The sequence below is a fragment of the Rhinatrema bivittatum genome, chromosome 9 (assembly GCF_901001135.1).
Source record: "Rhinatrema bivittatum chromosome 9, aRhiBiv1.1, whole genome shotgun sequence".
NCBI lineage: Eukaryota > Metazoa > Chordata > Amphibia > Gymnophiona > Rhinatrematidae > Rhinatrema > Rhinatrema bivittatum.
The window spans coordinates 235,639,408-235,654,748 of NC_042623.1; the positions used below are offsets into that span (position 1 = coordinate 235,639,408).

At 48.2% G+C, this 15,341-nt stretch overlaps 1 protein-coding gene across 3 annotated transcripts in view; it reads right to left on the reverse strand.

The window, feature by feature from the left end:
• Nucleotides 1–394: 394 nt before the first annotated feature.
• The window catches only part of RFC4 (replication factor C subunit 4), a 140,210-nt gene continuing 125,263 nt past the window's right edge, over nucleotides 395–15,341 (reverse strand). For all 3 annotated transcript variants that reach the window (XM_029615827.1, XM_029615829.1, XM_029615828.1), the window contains one exon: nucleotides 395–626. In XM_029615827.1, coding sequence (XP_029471687.1) covers nucleotides 531–626 — 96 coding nt within the window. In that variant the 3' untranslated portion in view covers nucleotides 395–530. The remainder of the gene's footprint in view (nucleotides 627–15,341) is intronic.

A 15,341-nucleotide genomic window follows, 5' to 3' on the forward strand; every position in this document is an offset into this window, starting at 1 on the left:
TTGCCTACAAATTTGCAATCTCAGTTAAGTGATTTTGTGTGTGTGTGTTGGGAGACACCCTTGTTGATACAAGGGATAGAAAAAGGCCATCTTAGCGATGCACTCTTTATGCTGATCATTGGCCACTCAACATTAAAGCAGCAACTATCCTCCTTTCCTCAGTTATAGAGCACCATCTTAATGGCTTGCTCAGGGCCCATCAGATATTAGCCAAATCTGAATTTCCCCACCAGCACACCACTATCTGCACTATGGGACTACCCACCCCCTGCGAAAAAAATTTTTAACATTAAAAAATAGACTGAAGCCTGATGTGGACCAGCTGCCTCAACAGAAGCCTGCTGGATAAATGAAGTACAAAATAAACAAACACAGAAGACATTTCAAATTATGGTGCTTGGAATCTTGCATTTTTAATTATAAAACTGTACAAGCAGACAGAACATCTTTAAACAGGTTAGAAAATGTCTAAAAATGTCAAATTTTGATAGAAAATTCATAAATGCTTGCAATCCATTGAAGGACGAAATTCAGCTGTTTTGAGTTAGTTGTTGCATAAGGACTGCACAAAGACTGATCAATTGTAAATATTCATCAGCCCCATCTGCCAAGCATTTGTCTGCTTCCTGCAAGTAAAAGATAAAAATAGACAAAGTATAATTCTTAACTTCATAACCTCATTGTGGGAAGAAGAGAATTAGTAAGTACATAACAGGGAACAAAGCATGCAAATACTAGCACTTAAAAATAATTCATTTAAGTAATAAATCAGCAGAAAGAGCACAGTCATAATTGGAAAACTGTTTTAATGGAGAGATTACTTACCTGATAATCTCGTTTTCCTTAGTGTAGGCAGATGGACTCATTACAAATGGGTATAGTGTGCTCGTGCTAGCAGTTGGAGACGGATCTGACGTCAGCATGTGGTACATATACCCTTGCAGGAAGTGCAGCAGCTCAGTAATCTTCCTTGCAAAAGCTTCATGGATATATGTGTGACTGACATGATTAACCTGACCGATTGATAGTAGCTGGAGACCGCCAGTGTTCTCAACCGGAAGGCGTCGACACCCGGCAGGGTGGATGCCCTATGTAAGAAAACATGGCTTACCTTGAATCGGTGAACATAAGAAAATGCCATACTGGATCAGACCAAGGGTCCATCAAGCCCAGCATCCTGTTTCCAACAGTGGCCAATCCAGGCCAAAGAACCTGGCAAGTTCCCAAAAACTAAGTCTATTCCATGTAACCATTGCTAATGGCAGTGGCTATTCTCTAAGTGAACTTAATAGCAGGTAATGGACTTCTCCTCCAAGAACTTATCCAATCCTTTTTTAAACACAGCTATACTAACTGCACGAACCACATTATCTGGCAACAAATTCCAGAGTTTAATTGTGCGTTGAGTAAAAAAGAACTTTCTCCGATTAGTTTTAAATGTGCCCCATGCTAACTTCATGGAGTGCCCCCTAGTCTTTCTACTATCCGAAAGAGTAAATAACCGATTCACATCTACCCGTTCTAGACATCTCATGATTTTAAACACCTCTATCATATCCCCCCTCAGTCGTCTCTTCTCCAAGCTGAAAAGTCCTAACCTCTTTAGTCTTTCCTCATAGGGGAGTTGTTCCATTCCCCTTATCATTTTGGTAGCCCTTCTCTGTACCTTCTCCATCGCAATTATATCTTTTTTGAGATGCGGCGACCAGAATTGTACACAGTATTCAAGGTGCGGTCTCACCATGGAGCGATACAGAGGCATTATGACATTTTCCGTTTTATTCATCATTCCTTTTCTAATAATTCCCAACATTCTGTTTGCTTTTTTGACTGCCGCAGCACACTGCACCGACGATTTCAATGTGTTATCCACTATGACACCTAGATCTCTTTCTTGGGTTGTAGCACCTAATATGGAACCCAACATTGTGTAATTATAGCATGGGTTATTTTTCCCTATATGCATCACCTTGCACTTATCCATTTCATCTGCCATTTGGATGCCCAATTTTCCAGTCTCACAAGGTCTTCCTGCAATTTATCACAATCTGCTTGTGATTTAACTACTCTGAACAATTTTGTGTCATCTGCAAATTTGATTATCTCACTCGTCGTATTTCTTTCCAGATCATTTATAAATATATTGAACAGTAAGGGTCCCAATACAGATCCCTGAGGCACTCCACTGTCCACTCCCTTCCACTGAGAAAATTGCCCATTTAATCCTACTCTATGTTTCCTGTCTTTTAGCCAGTTTGCAATCCACGAAAGGACATCGCCACCTATCCCATGACTTTTTACTTTTCCTAGAAGCCTCTCATGAGGAACTTTGTCAAACGCCTTCTGAAAATCCAAGTATACTATATCTACCGGTTCACCTTTATCCACATGTAAACCCCATCTCTCCATTTCCTAGCGTGTAGCAGATGGACTCATTACAAATGGGATGTACAAAAGCTACTCCCGGACTGGGTGGGAGGCTGCCCGAGGTCCGTTTAGGATTGCCCTTGCAAATGCTGTGTCCTCCCTGGCCTGGACGTCCAGATGGTAGAATCTGGAGAAGGTATGGAGGGAGGACCACGTTGCCGCTTTACATATCTCTGCAGGCGACAGCATCCTAGTTTCTGCCCAGGAGGCCGCTTGGGCTCTGGTAGAGTGAGCCTTGACCCGTAGAGGTGGTGGTTTTCCCGCTTCTACGTAGGCCGCCTTGATAACTTCCTTGATCCAGCGAGCAATAGTCACCCGTGAGGCCGCTTCTCCTTGCTTCTTCCCACTATGAAGGACGAACAGGTCGAGATGGCGCAGTATTCGACCTTCTTCCGATTTCTTCAAACCTTCCATGGCAAGGATATGGTTTGGTTGAGGTGGAAGTGTGAGACTACCTTAGGTAAGAATGAAGGAACCGTGCGAAGATGGATAGCCCCTGGGGTGATCCTGAGAAACAGATTGCGGCAGGACAGCGCTTGTAGCTCTGAGATGCGGCGTGCCGAGCATACGGCCAGCAAGAATACCATTTTCAAGATTAACACGGAGGGACAGGCCTCGGAGAGGTCTGAAGGCGGGTTCCGCTAGGAATTCCAAGACCAGGTTGAGGTTCCACAGGGGCACTGGCCACTTCAGTGGCGGGCGAATGTGTTTGACTCCTTTCAGGAAACGTGAAACGTCTAGGTGTGTGGCAATGCTGTTGCCGTCACTCCTGGGGCCGTAGCAGGATAGCACTGCCACCTGAACATTGATTGAACTGAGGGACAGACCCTTCTGAAGTCCGTCTTGCAGGAAATCCAGAATGATGGGGATTCTAGCGGCATGCGGATTGGCGCTGCAAGTTTCGCACCAGGCTTCAAATACCCTCCAGATCCTTATATAAGTTAGTGATGTGGAGAACTTGCGTGCTCGGAGGAGTGTATCTATTACCGGCCCCGAGTATCCCCTTTTCTTCAGTCTAGCCCTCTCAATGGCCAGACCATAAGAGAGAATTGAGCTGGATTCTCGTGGAGGTTGGGGCCTTGTCGCAGCAGGTCCCTGTGAGGGGGCAGGGGTAGAGGATCCCCTGCCAGTAGTCTTCTCATGTCTGCGTACCAGGATCTTCTTGGCCAGTCCGGGGCCACCAGAAGAACTACGCCTCTGTGCCGCTGGGGGAGGGACCCGAGGGTATCACCGCAGGAGTGCGGGGCTCATCTTCAGGTAGGATTCTTCTAAGAATTTAGTCGTTAGAATTTGGAAAAATGCTCAGTGAGCGTAAGGTAGCTCCAAACTGCTTTGGAGATGGAAATTACTGAGCTGCTGCACTTCCTGCAGGGGTATATGTACCACGTGCTGACGTCAGATCCGTCTCCAACTGCTAGCACGAGCACACTATACCCATTTGTAATGAGTCCATATGCTACACGCTAGGAAAATTGAAGACATTCATTTAACATGTAGAAAAGTGATCATATATCACTACAATCGATTCTCCAGTGTGAAGTGCGTATTCCAAGGTAGAATGAATGGAATTAGCAAATGTTGCTTACCTGTAACAGGTGTTCTCACAGGACGGCAGGATGTTAGTCCTCACATATGGGTGACATCATAGGATGGAGCCCAATCACGGAACACTTTTGTCAAAGTTTCCAGAACTTTGTCTGGCCCCTACTGGGCATGCCCAGCATGGCACTAACCCTGCAGCCAGCAGGGGTCCCCCTTCAGTCTTGTTTGAAAGCTACAGGCAGTGCCGAAAAATAAAATAATAAAACGTTACGAACCCAACACCGTGGGGCGGCGGGCAGGTTTCGTGAGGACTAACATCCTGCTGTCCTGTGAAAACACCTGTTACAGGTAAGAAACATTTGCTTTCTCACAGGACAAGCAGGATGGTATGGGTGAGTACCGAGCTGAGGATGTCCAAGCATGCACCAAATGTACCCAGGTGTGCAAAGCACTAGGACTGGGATAAAATTTGGCCGAGGGCATCCTGAACCCTAACGGGCAGGCGGAAGGGTGTTGGTACGTCATGTTGTAAATAGGTTACGAAGGACAGACTGGCCGAAGATGGAATCTTATCTTCCGGCTTTGTCCAAGCAATAGTGGGCTGCAAAGGCGTGGAGAGAACTCCAAGTGGCAGACCTACAAATGTCAGGAAGCGGCACCGATCGGAGGTGCCGCTCCCAATCCTAGTGCTTTGCACACCTGGGTACATTTGGTGCATGCTTGGACATCCTCAGCTCGGTACTCACCCATATGTGCTTACAGAAGGTAGTTTCGGATTTTCACCTCAATCAATCCATCATACTACCTACCTTGGCCCTCACAGAGTGTGCTTTAACACGATCTTGAAATGGAATGCCTGCTTGCTGATAGCAAAAGGATATGCAGTCCGCCAAACAGGAGGAGAGAGTCTGCTTACCCACAGGCTGCCCTAATTTGTTAGGGTGGAAAGAGACGAACAATTGAGTGCTTTTCCTGTGGGCAGCTGTACGGTCTAGATAGAATGCTAGAGCCCGTTTACAGTCAAGGGTATGCAAAGCCTGCTCTCCCGGATTGGAATGGGGCCTGGGAAAAAAGGTAGGTAGTATGATGGATTGATTGAGGTGAAAATCCGAAACTACATTCTGTAAGCATTTAGGGTGAGTACGGAGTACCACCCGGTCCTGCAGAGGTTTAGTGTAAGGCGGATAGGTAACTAGGGCCTGTAATTCACTAACTCTGCGAGCTGAAGTAATTGCCAAAAGGAAAATCACTTTCCATGTGAGATATCGAAGTTCACAAGAGTGAAGAGGCTCGAATGGTGGTTTCATGAGCCGACCCAAAACCAGGTTAAGGTCCCAAGAAGGGGCCGGAGGATGCAGTGGAGGCTTGAGGTGAAGCAAACCCTTCAAAAAACGTGTTACAAGGGGTTGTACTGATATAGGAACATCCCCAATATCTTTATGGAAGGCAGCTACCGCACTGACATGCATTCTGATGGAAGAAGTCTTTAGACCTGACTCTGATAAATGCCAGAGATAGTCCAAAAACTTTGTGATTGGACAGGAAAAGGGGTCAATGGACTGAGAAGAGCATCATGACATGAACCTTTTCCATTTGTAAGAGTAGGCTTTTCTCGTGGAAGGCTTCCGTGAAGCAATCAAGACACGGGAAACTGATTCAGAAAGGTTAAGTGGCTGAGGGATTAACCTTTTAACATCCATGCCATCAGGGACAAGGCTTGAAGATTGGGATGGCAGAGGCACCCGTCGTTTTGAGTGATCAGAAGCGGGTCCTTTCCTAAGGGAATGCGCCTGCGAATGGAGAGATCCTGCAGTATTGGAAACCACACCTGGTGTGGCCAGTGAGGTGCTATCAGGATCATGGTTCCCTTGCCTGAAGTAATTTCACGAGAGTCTTCGAGAGAAGAGGAAGTGGAGGGAATGCATAGAGCAGACCGGTTGTCCTCGAGAAGGAGAATGCGTCTCTGGGCTGAGGGTGTTTGCTGCGAATGAGAGAGCAGAAGTTCTCTACTTTGCGGTTTTGAGGAGACGCAAAGAGGTCTATCTGAGGATATCCCCATTGTTGGAAGATGGAGTTCGCTACTGAGGGGTTGAGAAGACCACTCGTGCGGTTGAAAGATGCGACTCAACTTGTCTGCCAACACATTGTCCACACCCGGCAACCAGGTGGCCCTGAGGTACATCAAATGGGAGAGAGCTTCCACCCATATCTGTGCAGCTTCCTGGCAAGGAAGGAAAGAGCCCATGCCTCCCTGTTTGTTGATGTACCACATGGCCAATTGGTTGTCCGTCTGGATCAGGATAACTTGATTTGAGAGGCGATCCTGAAATGCCCTGAGAGCATATCTTATTGCTCGAAGCTCCAGGAAATTTATTTGGTGTTTGGCTTCCTCTGGAGACCAAGATCCTTGTGTCTGCAGATTGGCCACATGGGCTCCCCAGCCGAGGTTGGAAGCATCGGTGGTGAGAGTTATTTGAGGGTCTGGAGCCTGAAAGGGCAAGCCTTGGAGGAGATTATTCTGATTTTTCCACCAGGCAAGAGACTGACAGAGTGAGTCTGTTACATGGACAATGGTCGACAGGGGTTGAATGCTTTGAGTCCATTGAGACCTTAGAGTCCACTGCATGACTCTCATGGCCAAATGGGCCATTGTTGTGACCTGAACTGAGGACGCCATGTGTCCCAGGAGGATGAGAAAGTGGCATTCAGTGCTGAGACTGCAGCTGGTGTGCAAGAGACACGCGAGTGAGAGCTCATTATCGAGGCAGAAAAGCTTTTGCCTGCAAGGTGTCCAAGTCTGCCCCAATGAACGACAAGGTTTGAGATGGGACTAAGTAGGATTTGTCGTAGTTGACGAGAAATCCTAATGAAATTAGAGTGTGTAAGGTTAGATTGAGGGACGACAGAGCAGCTTGCTGAGTGGGAGCCCTGATTAACCAGTCGTCTAGATAGGGGTAGACGTGAACACCTTGGGTCCTGAGGAAGGCTGCAACTACTATGAGGGATTTTGTGAAGACTCGTGGCGCAGTTGCTAGGCCAACTGGAAGCACTCGGTATTGATAGTGCTTGTGGCCTACTAGAAACCTCAGGTATTTGTGATGAGATGGAGTTATTGCAATATGATTGTATGCATCCTGGAGGTCCAGAGAGCAGAGCCAGTCTCCTCTTTGTAGAAGAGGAAGAAGCAAGCCTAAAGTTTCTATCTTGAACTTCTCTTGCTGGAGGTACTTGTTGAGGGCCTGTAGGTCCAGGATAGGACGAACGCCTCCCGATTTTTTGGGGATTAGAAAGTACCATGAATAGAACCCTAGGCCATGCTGAGAGTAGGGTATGGGTTCTATTGCCTTGGACTGGAGAAGGAGGGAGACCTCTTGATCCAGAAGGATGGAGTGATCGGATGTTCTCCACACCGGTAGAGGTGGGGAGTCCAGTGGCACAGAGAGAAAGTTCAGATGGTAACCCTGAGCAATTATCGCCAGTACCCATTGGTCTGAGGTGATTGAGTGCCATATGTTGTAGAAGTGGCACAATCGACCTCCCACTGGTATGTGAGGCAGTGGAATCTGGCTGCTGCTCTCTAGGTGGAAGTCAAAAACCTGAAGCAGGCCCTGGTTGAGGAGCTTCTTGTGGCTTTTGTTTACATGGTTGACGAGACTGCTTTCTGAAAAGGTCTCATGGCATGGGATCTGGTTGGTGGCAGGTAGGACTTCTTCGGGCAGAAGAATTACTTTTTAGAGTCCTTTCTGAAGGGCTGTTTAGAAGAATAGTCAGCAGGCATCAGAGAGAGCTGTGTTAGGGTCTCATGATGGTCCTTAAGTTCCGCCACCATTCGCTGAATCTGTTCGCCAAACAGATTGTCCCCCACACAGGGCAGGTCGGATAGCCTGTCTTGTACTTCAGGGCGAAGGTCAGAAGACTTGAGCCAGGCCCATCTTCTTGCCGAAATAGTGGCTGCAGATCCCCTAGTGGCAGTGTCAAAGATATCATAAGATGATATGATCTCATGCTTGCCTGTTTCAAAACCCTTGTTTACTAGGGTTTGAAGCTGATCTTGGAATTGTTGAGGCAGGGTATCTGTCAAATCTTGTATCTGCTTAAAAATGACCCTATTATATTGGGTCACATAGAGCTGATAGGCGGCAAACCGGGAGATGAGCATTGAGCCTTGGAATACCCGGCGGCCAATGGCATCTAAAAATTTCTGATCCTTGCCCGGGGGAAAAGAGGTATGAGGCTTTGATCTCTTTGCTCTTTTTTGTGCAGATTCAACAACTACAGATTGGTGATCCAATTGAGTTTTCTGAAAGCCTGGAGCTAACTGCACCAAATAGGTAGTGTCAGCCTTTCTGTGCAATGGAGCCAGGATGTTCCCAGTTCTTCTTGAGGAGGTCCAAAAAAACCTGGTGGATATTTCCCTGGGAGCTTCCAGGAATTGGAGCAACTCCATCATCTGATGACTGTCATTGGTAGGGAACCAATTCAGACATTTCCTTCACAAAATTTATGAAGGAGAGGTCCTCTGGAGGAGAACGCTTCCTACTTTCAGTGGGTGAACTTGGTGAAGGTAAATCATCAGTGTCTGGCGAGGAATCATCAGTCCAGGTATCATAAGGATCAGCACCTGTCCCTCTAGGAACTAGAGGGGGACGGGGTGGTGGGATACCTGAAGGTCCTGGTCTAGGCTCCGAAGGAATCGAAGGAATTATCAAAGGCACCGATGAAGGCATCGATGGATGGCTCTGTGGCGCCGGACAGATCGGCACCGATGGTTGGATCAGTGGCGAGGGACGTATCGGCATCGATGACTGAGGCAGGACTCCGGATGGAGAGATGCGGAACGGTCTTTCTCCTCTCAATGACAGAGTAAGTGGAGAGGGCACCGGAGCCATCGGTGACCTGGGGTCCATCGGTGGAAAAGCAGAAATGAGCGCTTCCATCCTGGATAGCAGCGGTGCCAACGCTGCTGGAATCGGGTCGGTGCTCAGTTCCACAATCGGTACCGGTGTTGGTGCCGGAGGAACCTGGAGTCGTTGCATCGCCTTGTCGATGGCCTCCTGAACCATCTGGTCCAGTTCTTCTCGGAGACCTGGAGCAAGCAGCCCCGGCTCCGGAACAGAAGAAGGCAAAGGCATAGCCAGAGGGACCACTGTTAAAGGCGGAGTCGCAGCTCCCGATTCCCTGTCGGGTGAGGGTTGCCTTGGTGACCCGGTTGCCGAAAAGGTCAGTGCCTTTTCTGGACGGGGTTTTTTCAACGGCGGCTCGGATGACGACTTCGCTCCCTCGATATTCTGAGACTTACGATGTCGATGTTTCTCTCTGCGATCCCCTTGGTCCTGAGGGGGAGTAGAAGGTGTTGAAGGCTGAGATGTCGTCGATGCCAGACGGTCACCGATACTGGCGCGAAGTTGACGGTGCCGGTTCCGATGACGTCGATGCAATGGACGGAGTTGGGGTTTGAGCACGGAAGAGAAGCTCCATCTTCTCCGTTCTGGCCTTGCGCCCTTTTGGTGTCATTAAGGCACATTTGGTGCAGGTTAGGACATCAAGCTCTCGTCTAAGACACATTACACAGACTTTATGAGGGTCTGTGAGAGACATGGTGCAATTACAGTCCGGGCACCGACAGTACACAGACGCCATGGAAAAATTGAGCCACGGTATGGTAGACTGCCAGTAGACCATGAGGGCCAAACTCGACGGTAATCGACGGAAAACAGGTAAAAACGTACCGGAGTACCGCGGCTTGAAAAAAGTTAAAGGAGGGAACCCTGTGGGGCAAATGAACTTTTAGTAATTCCGTGAGGAAAATTCCTGTCAGGAATCTCTCCAGAGCTCTTTTACCGCGAGGCTACTGCTACGTGGAAAAAAGAAGAATGAAGGGGGACCCATGCTGGCTGCAGGATTAGTGCCATGCTGGGCATGCCCAGTAGGGGCCAGTCAAAGTTCTGGAAATTTTGACAAAAGTGTTCCGTGATTGGGCTCCATCCTGTGATGTCACCCATATGTTAGGACTACCATCCTGCTTGTCCTGTGAGAAAAATATAATCAATTATTTACAAAGAAGAGGGCAGTACTAGAGCCAATACTCACAGGGTTTCCAATGTCCAAGCAAGTGGCCTGAGCTCTAGTGATCAGACAATGGGCCAGATGTAGTGTTACCCTATTTTGTGTCTTTGGGCAGAAAAAAAAAAAATAAAACTTACGTATGGGCCATACAAAAATTCAGGATCCTGGGCCTGCCAATATCAGCTGCCCATGCAGGCTGAAGGGAAGAAGAAAGATGGCAGCAGCCTGTGCGTGCACAAACTGCCACCAGGACCCCCTATATGGAAACTGCTACTTTGTTTCTTTCACTTCAAGAGTTCATCAGCTCCTGCAGCCTCAGGCATCCCCTTTGCTGGCAACAGTCAGCCTGACACTGCTGCTGAGACAGACAGATAGATGACTTCTTCCTACTTCAGCCTCTGTGATTAAAAAAAAAAAATACAAATTGGGAGATCAGGCTACAGGCTCCAATAGGCTACACAGTCCATAGCAACCAGAAAAATATAAGGATGGTTTTCTGGTTTTTAATGGACAGTTAAGCCTGTGCAGGCTGAAGGGAAAGGGATTCAGGGTACTCAATCTGGAATACATCTGCTGCCTGCTTGTGAAGTGGAAATGGGAGGAGTCTGCGCCAAAAGATCGATGAGATGAGAATTAAGGATCTACATATATATATACTAGAAGACAGGAGAGATGACTAAAATACCTGAAAGGTATAAAGTGCACAAAAACCAAACTTCTTTCAATGAAAAAGGACATTCTCGAACACGGGATCATAATACCAAATTTCTAGGAGGTAGATGCAGGAGCGACTGACATTTTTTTCATGGAAAGGGTGGTGAAATCCCCCTCAGAGAGAGTAATAGGGGCTAATTTGGTAAAAGACTTCAAGAAGACATGAGGTAAATACAGAGGATCCTTAGTAGCAAGAAAATAAAGAGAAGAATTAATAGCTGAGTCTGTCTGGCAGTTCAGACAGGATGCAAGTCCGGTAGTAACTAGAAGGCAGAGTAGTAACTAGAAGGTAGAGTGACAAACTATGATGATTGAGTCTGGCTGGCAGTCAGGCTACATGCTCCTTGTGTTGAGCAGGTGGGTGAGATGCAGTCCAGAGGGATTTCAGAGGCCAGATGTTTAGGTAATAGCCACAGTGGTGTTGGTGCACTTTTGGATTACTGAGGAACTTTGCAGGTGGACATGCTGGATGTGAACTTAAAAGGCGATACTGCATGCTCAACGACCCAGGAGGGAAGAGTAGTGGAAAAAGATGACAAAAATAATGTCTTGGATAAAGCTAGATGCCAGCTGAGATATATCCCTGACAGTGTGAACAGGAATAACTGACCAACTGGCCCATCCAGTCTGCCTATTTTCTAATATGTTATTTTCCCTGCCCGTTTTCTTTTTGAATGGTATTCATCCATCTTGCCTTTTTAGCCATCTCTTTTTGATAAAATATCTAGAAAAGCTTAGAAGCAGAGAAAGTGGTCAGGATGGCAGAGAAAAAATAAAAGCAGTAAGGTGAAACGATAGTGAAAGGAGGAAATAGGAAAATTGGTTCTTACCTGCTAATTTTCGTTCCAGTAGTACCACGGATCAGTCCAGACAGTGGGTTGAGCCTCCTGTCCAGATGGAGACAGAGAAAATCTGAAAGGGTATCCTATATGAGGACAGTGCTCACCCTGCTGCGCCCCTCAGTATAAACGTTATCAAAGCAGATAAACATAACCGGAAATTGAACCCGAATAAGATCAAGCAAGTAACCAATCCAATATGAATAATATAATGTGAATCTGAAACAGTGCAAAAAACAGCTCTTATAAAGGTATCTATGTGGTAGATACGTCTGGTGCCTTATAGTTCTGTCATGTAATAGGTCTGCAAGGAAGAAGGCATTTTCCATATCTGTGAAGAAAAAAAGAACTTTGAGCGGTCTGAAAAATGTAGAACGGGAGGGAGTCTGGACTGATCCGTGGTACTACAGGAACGAAAATTAGCAGGTAAGAACCAATTTTCCTTTCCCTGTACGTACCCAAATCAGTCCAGATAGTGGGATGTACCAAAGCTTCCCTAAATAGTGTGGGACCGAGACAGTCCCGCTCGAAGCACCTGGCTTCCAAAGGAGCCAAACACTGGCACCTGTACATCAAGGTGATAATGACAAGCAAAAGTATGCAGAGACTTCCAAGTAGCTGCTCTGCAGATTTACTGCGGAGAGACCAACTGGTTCTCCACCCAAGAAGTAGCCTGTGAACGCAAAGAATGGGCTTTAAGCCCTCCGGAACCGTCCGGCCCCAACATATATATGCCGACGCAATCACCTCCTTTAGCCAGCGAGCAATCGTAGCCTTAGAAGCCTTGTTTCCCTTATTTGTGCCACTCCATAAGACAAAGATGATCAGAGACTCGAAACTCGTTTGTAACCTGTAAATATTGCAGTAGTACTCTCTTTACATCAAGTTGCCATATGTCACCACCAGACGTGCTCGCAATGTCCTCTGAAGAAAAAGCAGGGAGTTCCACCGACTGATTGATGTGAAAGGAAGACACGACCTTTGGCAAGAAAGATGGTACCATTTTAAGGGAGACACCTGAATAAGAAAAGCGAAGAAAAGGCTCCCTACAAGACAAAGCTTGGAGCTCGGATACTCTCCTGGCAGAGCAAATAGAAACTAGAAACACTGTCTTAAGGGTTAGGTCCTTAAGCGTGGCCCGCAGGAGGGGTTCGAAGGGTGACTCACAAAGAACTGAAAGCACCAAATTAAGGCTCCACGAAGGACAAGTAGCCCAGACAGGTGGATTCAAATGCTTAGCCCCTTTAAGAAAACGTACGACATCTGGATGGGTTGCCACCGCATACCCATCTAGCCTCCCTAAGAGTGAACCGAGTGCCGAAACCTGTACTCGCAAAGAATTGATAGACAAACCCTTAGAGAGGCCATTCTGGAGAAAAGAGAGAACCAGGGACACTGAGGCTTTGCACGCCGATACACCAGCCTCCGCACACATATTGTCAAACACTCTCCAAACCCGAACATAAGCCAGAGAGGTAGAAGTTTTATGGGCTTGCAACAGTGTGGATATCACCTCCTCCTTGTAGCCCTTCCTTCTCAGTCACCGCCACTCAAAAGCCAGGCCGCCAGACAAAAGCGATCTGCCTGATAGAAAAATACGGGACCCTGACGTAGAAGGTTGGGGAGGTGACCAAGACGAAGAAGACAGTCAGATGTGAGATTCACAAGATCCACGAACCGTGGCCACTCTGGTGCCACAAGAACAACCTGACTCTTGTGAAGTTCTATCCTGAGTACCTTTCCCATCAGAGGCCATGGTGGGAACACGTAGAGAAGATGTCGCTGGGCCACGGTAGGACCAGGGCATCCAGGCCTTCCAAGCAGTGCTCCCTTCTGCGATTGGGAGCCTTCGCATTCCTCAAGGTGGCCATCAAGTCTAAGTGGGGAGCCCCCCACTTGCACACGACTAGGTCCATCGCCTCTTCGGACAACTCCCACTCTCCAAGATCGAGATGCTGGTGACTGAGGAAGTCAGCTTGAACCTTCTCCTTCTCTGCCATGTGGGCGGCCGCTAGGCGGACCAAATGGCGCTCTGCCCAGGAGAGCACTTTGCTGGCTTCCAGGGCAACCAGATGACTTCTGGTGCCCCCCTGGCGATTGATATATCCCACTGTGGTGTCACTCTCTCACCGCTTTGCGACAGAGCAGGGGTAGGAAGACCTTGAGTGCCAGCTGCACAACTCGGGCCCTCTAGGTGATTGTTGTGCCACTTGATTGGATTGCGGACCATCGTCCCTGAGTTGATTGATTCTGACACACCACGCCCCAGCCTGAGAGGCTGGCATCCGTTGTCACAACAATCCACTGTGGAGTCTCCAGGGGCATGCCCTTCAATAGGTGATCGAGCGAGAGCCACCACTGCATACTGGCAATGGTAGATTCTGGAAGTGGTAAAGGTGCCCGAAACTCTTCCGAGACTGGATTCCAACGGGCTAGCAAAGCCTTCTGCAAAGGACGCATATGCGCAAAAGCCCAGGGAACCAAATAGTTCGTTGAAGCCATAGAGCCCAGAACTTGGAAGTAATCCCAGGCCGTGGGTATAGAGAGAGATAAGAGATGCTGTACCTGATTCATGAGCTTGATCGCCTGGGCCTCGGGCAGCAAGACCTTGGACACGCGGGTGTCGAAGCGAGCTCCTAGAAATTCCAGAACCTGGGAGGGCACGAGGTTGCTCTTGGAGAAGTTGACTATCCACCCGAGGGAGGTGAGGACTGACAAGACCCGACTGACTGCTGTCGCACAGAGCTTCTCCAACTTCGCATGATTGAGCCAGTTGTCCAGGTAGGGATGGACTAGGACTCCCTCCCGTCGAAGGAAGGACGCCACTACCACCATCACCTTGGTGAACGTGCGAGGAGCGGTGGCGAGCCCGAACGGGAGTGCCTGAAACTGATAGTGCCAGCCCAGGATGTTGAAGTGAAGAAACTTCTGGTGCTCCTTGTGAATTGGGATATGAAGGTAGGCCTCCGTGAGATCGAGGGAGGCAAGGAACTCACCTGAGCGAACCGCCGCTATGACTGCCCTCAGGGTCTCCATCCGAAAATGGGGAACCTTGAGCGCCTTGTTGACTCTCTTGAGGTCCAGGATTGGTCGAAAGGAGCCATCCTTTTTCGGGACGACGAAATAGATGGAATACTGGCCGGATCCCTGCTTCTTTGGGGGAACAGGAACTATGGCTCTGAGATCCAGAAGCCTGTCGAGAGTCTGACACGCCGCTGGCTGTTTCCAACTGCTGCATGGAGAGATCAAGTAGCGGTCCGGGAAGTCCTGAGCAAATTCTAACGCGTAACCTCTGCCGATCATGTCGAGGACCCACTGATCTGAAGTAATTTTTGGTCCATTCCCCGAGGAAGAGGGACAGATGTCCACCTAAGGCGGGAGCGGAGGAATGGGTCGGCCGCATCTCATTGCAAGGACTTCGAGGCGGATCCTTGAGGGTTACTATCCCGGAATGGGCGATGTCCCCGAAAGGAATGAGACTATACTTGCGATCTGGAGGAGGTATTTCGCTGAAAAGATCCCCATGGCTTATTGTACCTGCGCTGACCCCTGAAGCGAGAGCGTGAAGGAAAAAATGATTTGGCCTGTTTAGGGCAGTCCTCAGGCAGCTTATGTACCTTTTTGTCGCCTAAGGATTTAATAAGCTGCTCCATGTCCTCCCCAAAAAGCAACTTGCTCTTGAAGGTAAAAGTGCCCAACTGCGATTTGGAGGAGTCTGCCGCCTAGTTTCGCAGCCAGAGGAGTCGCCTTGCC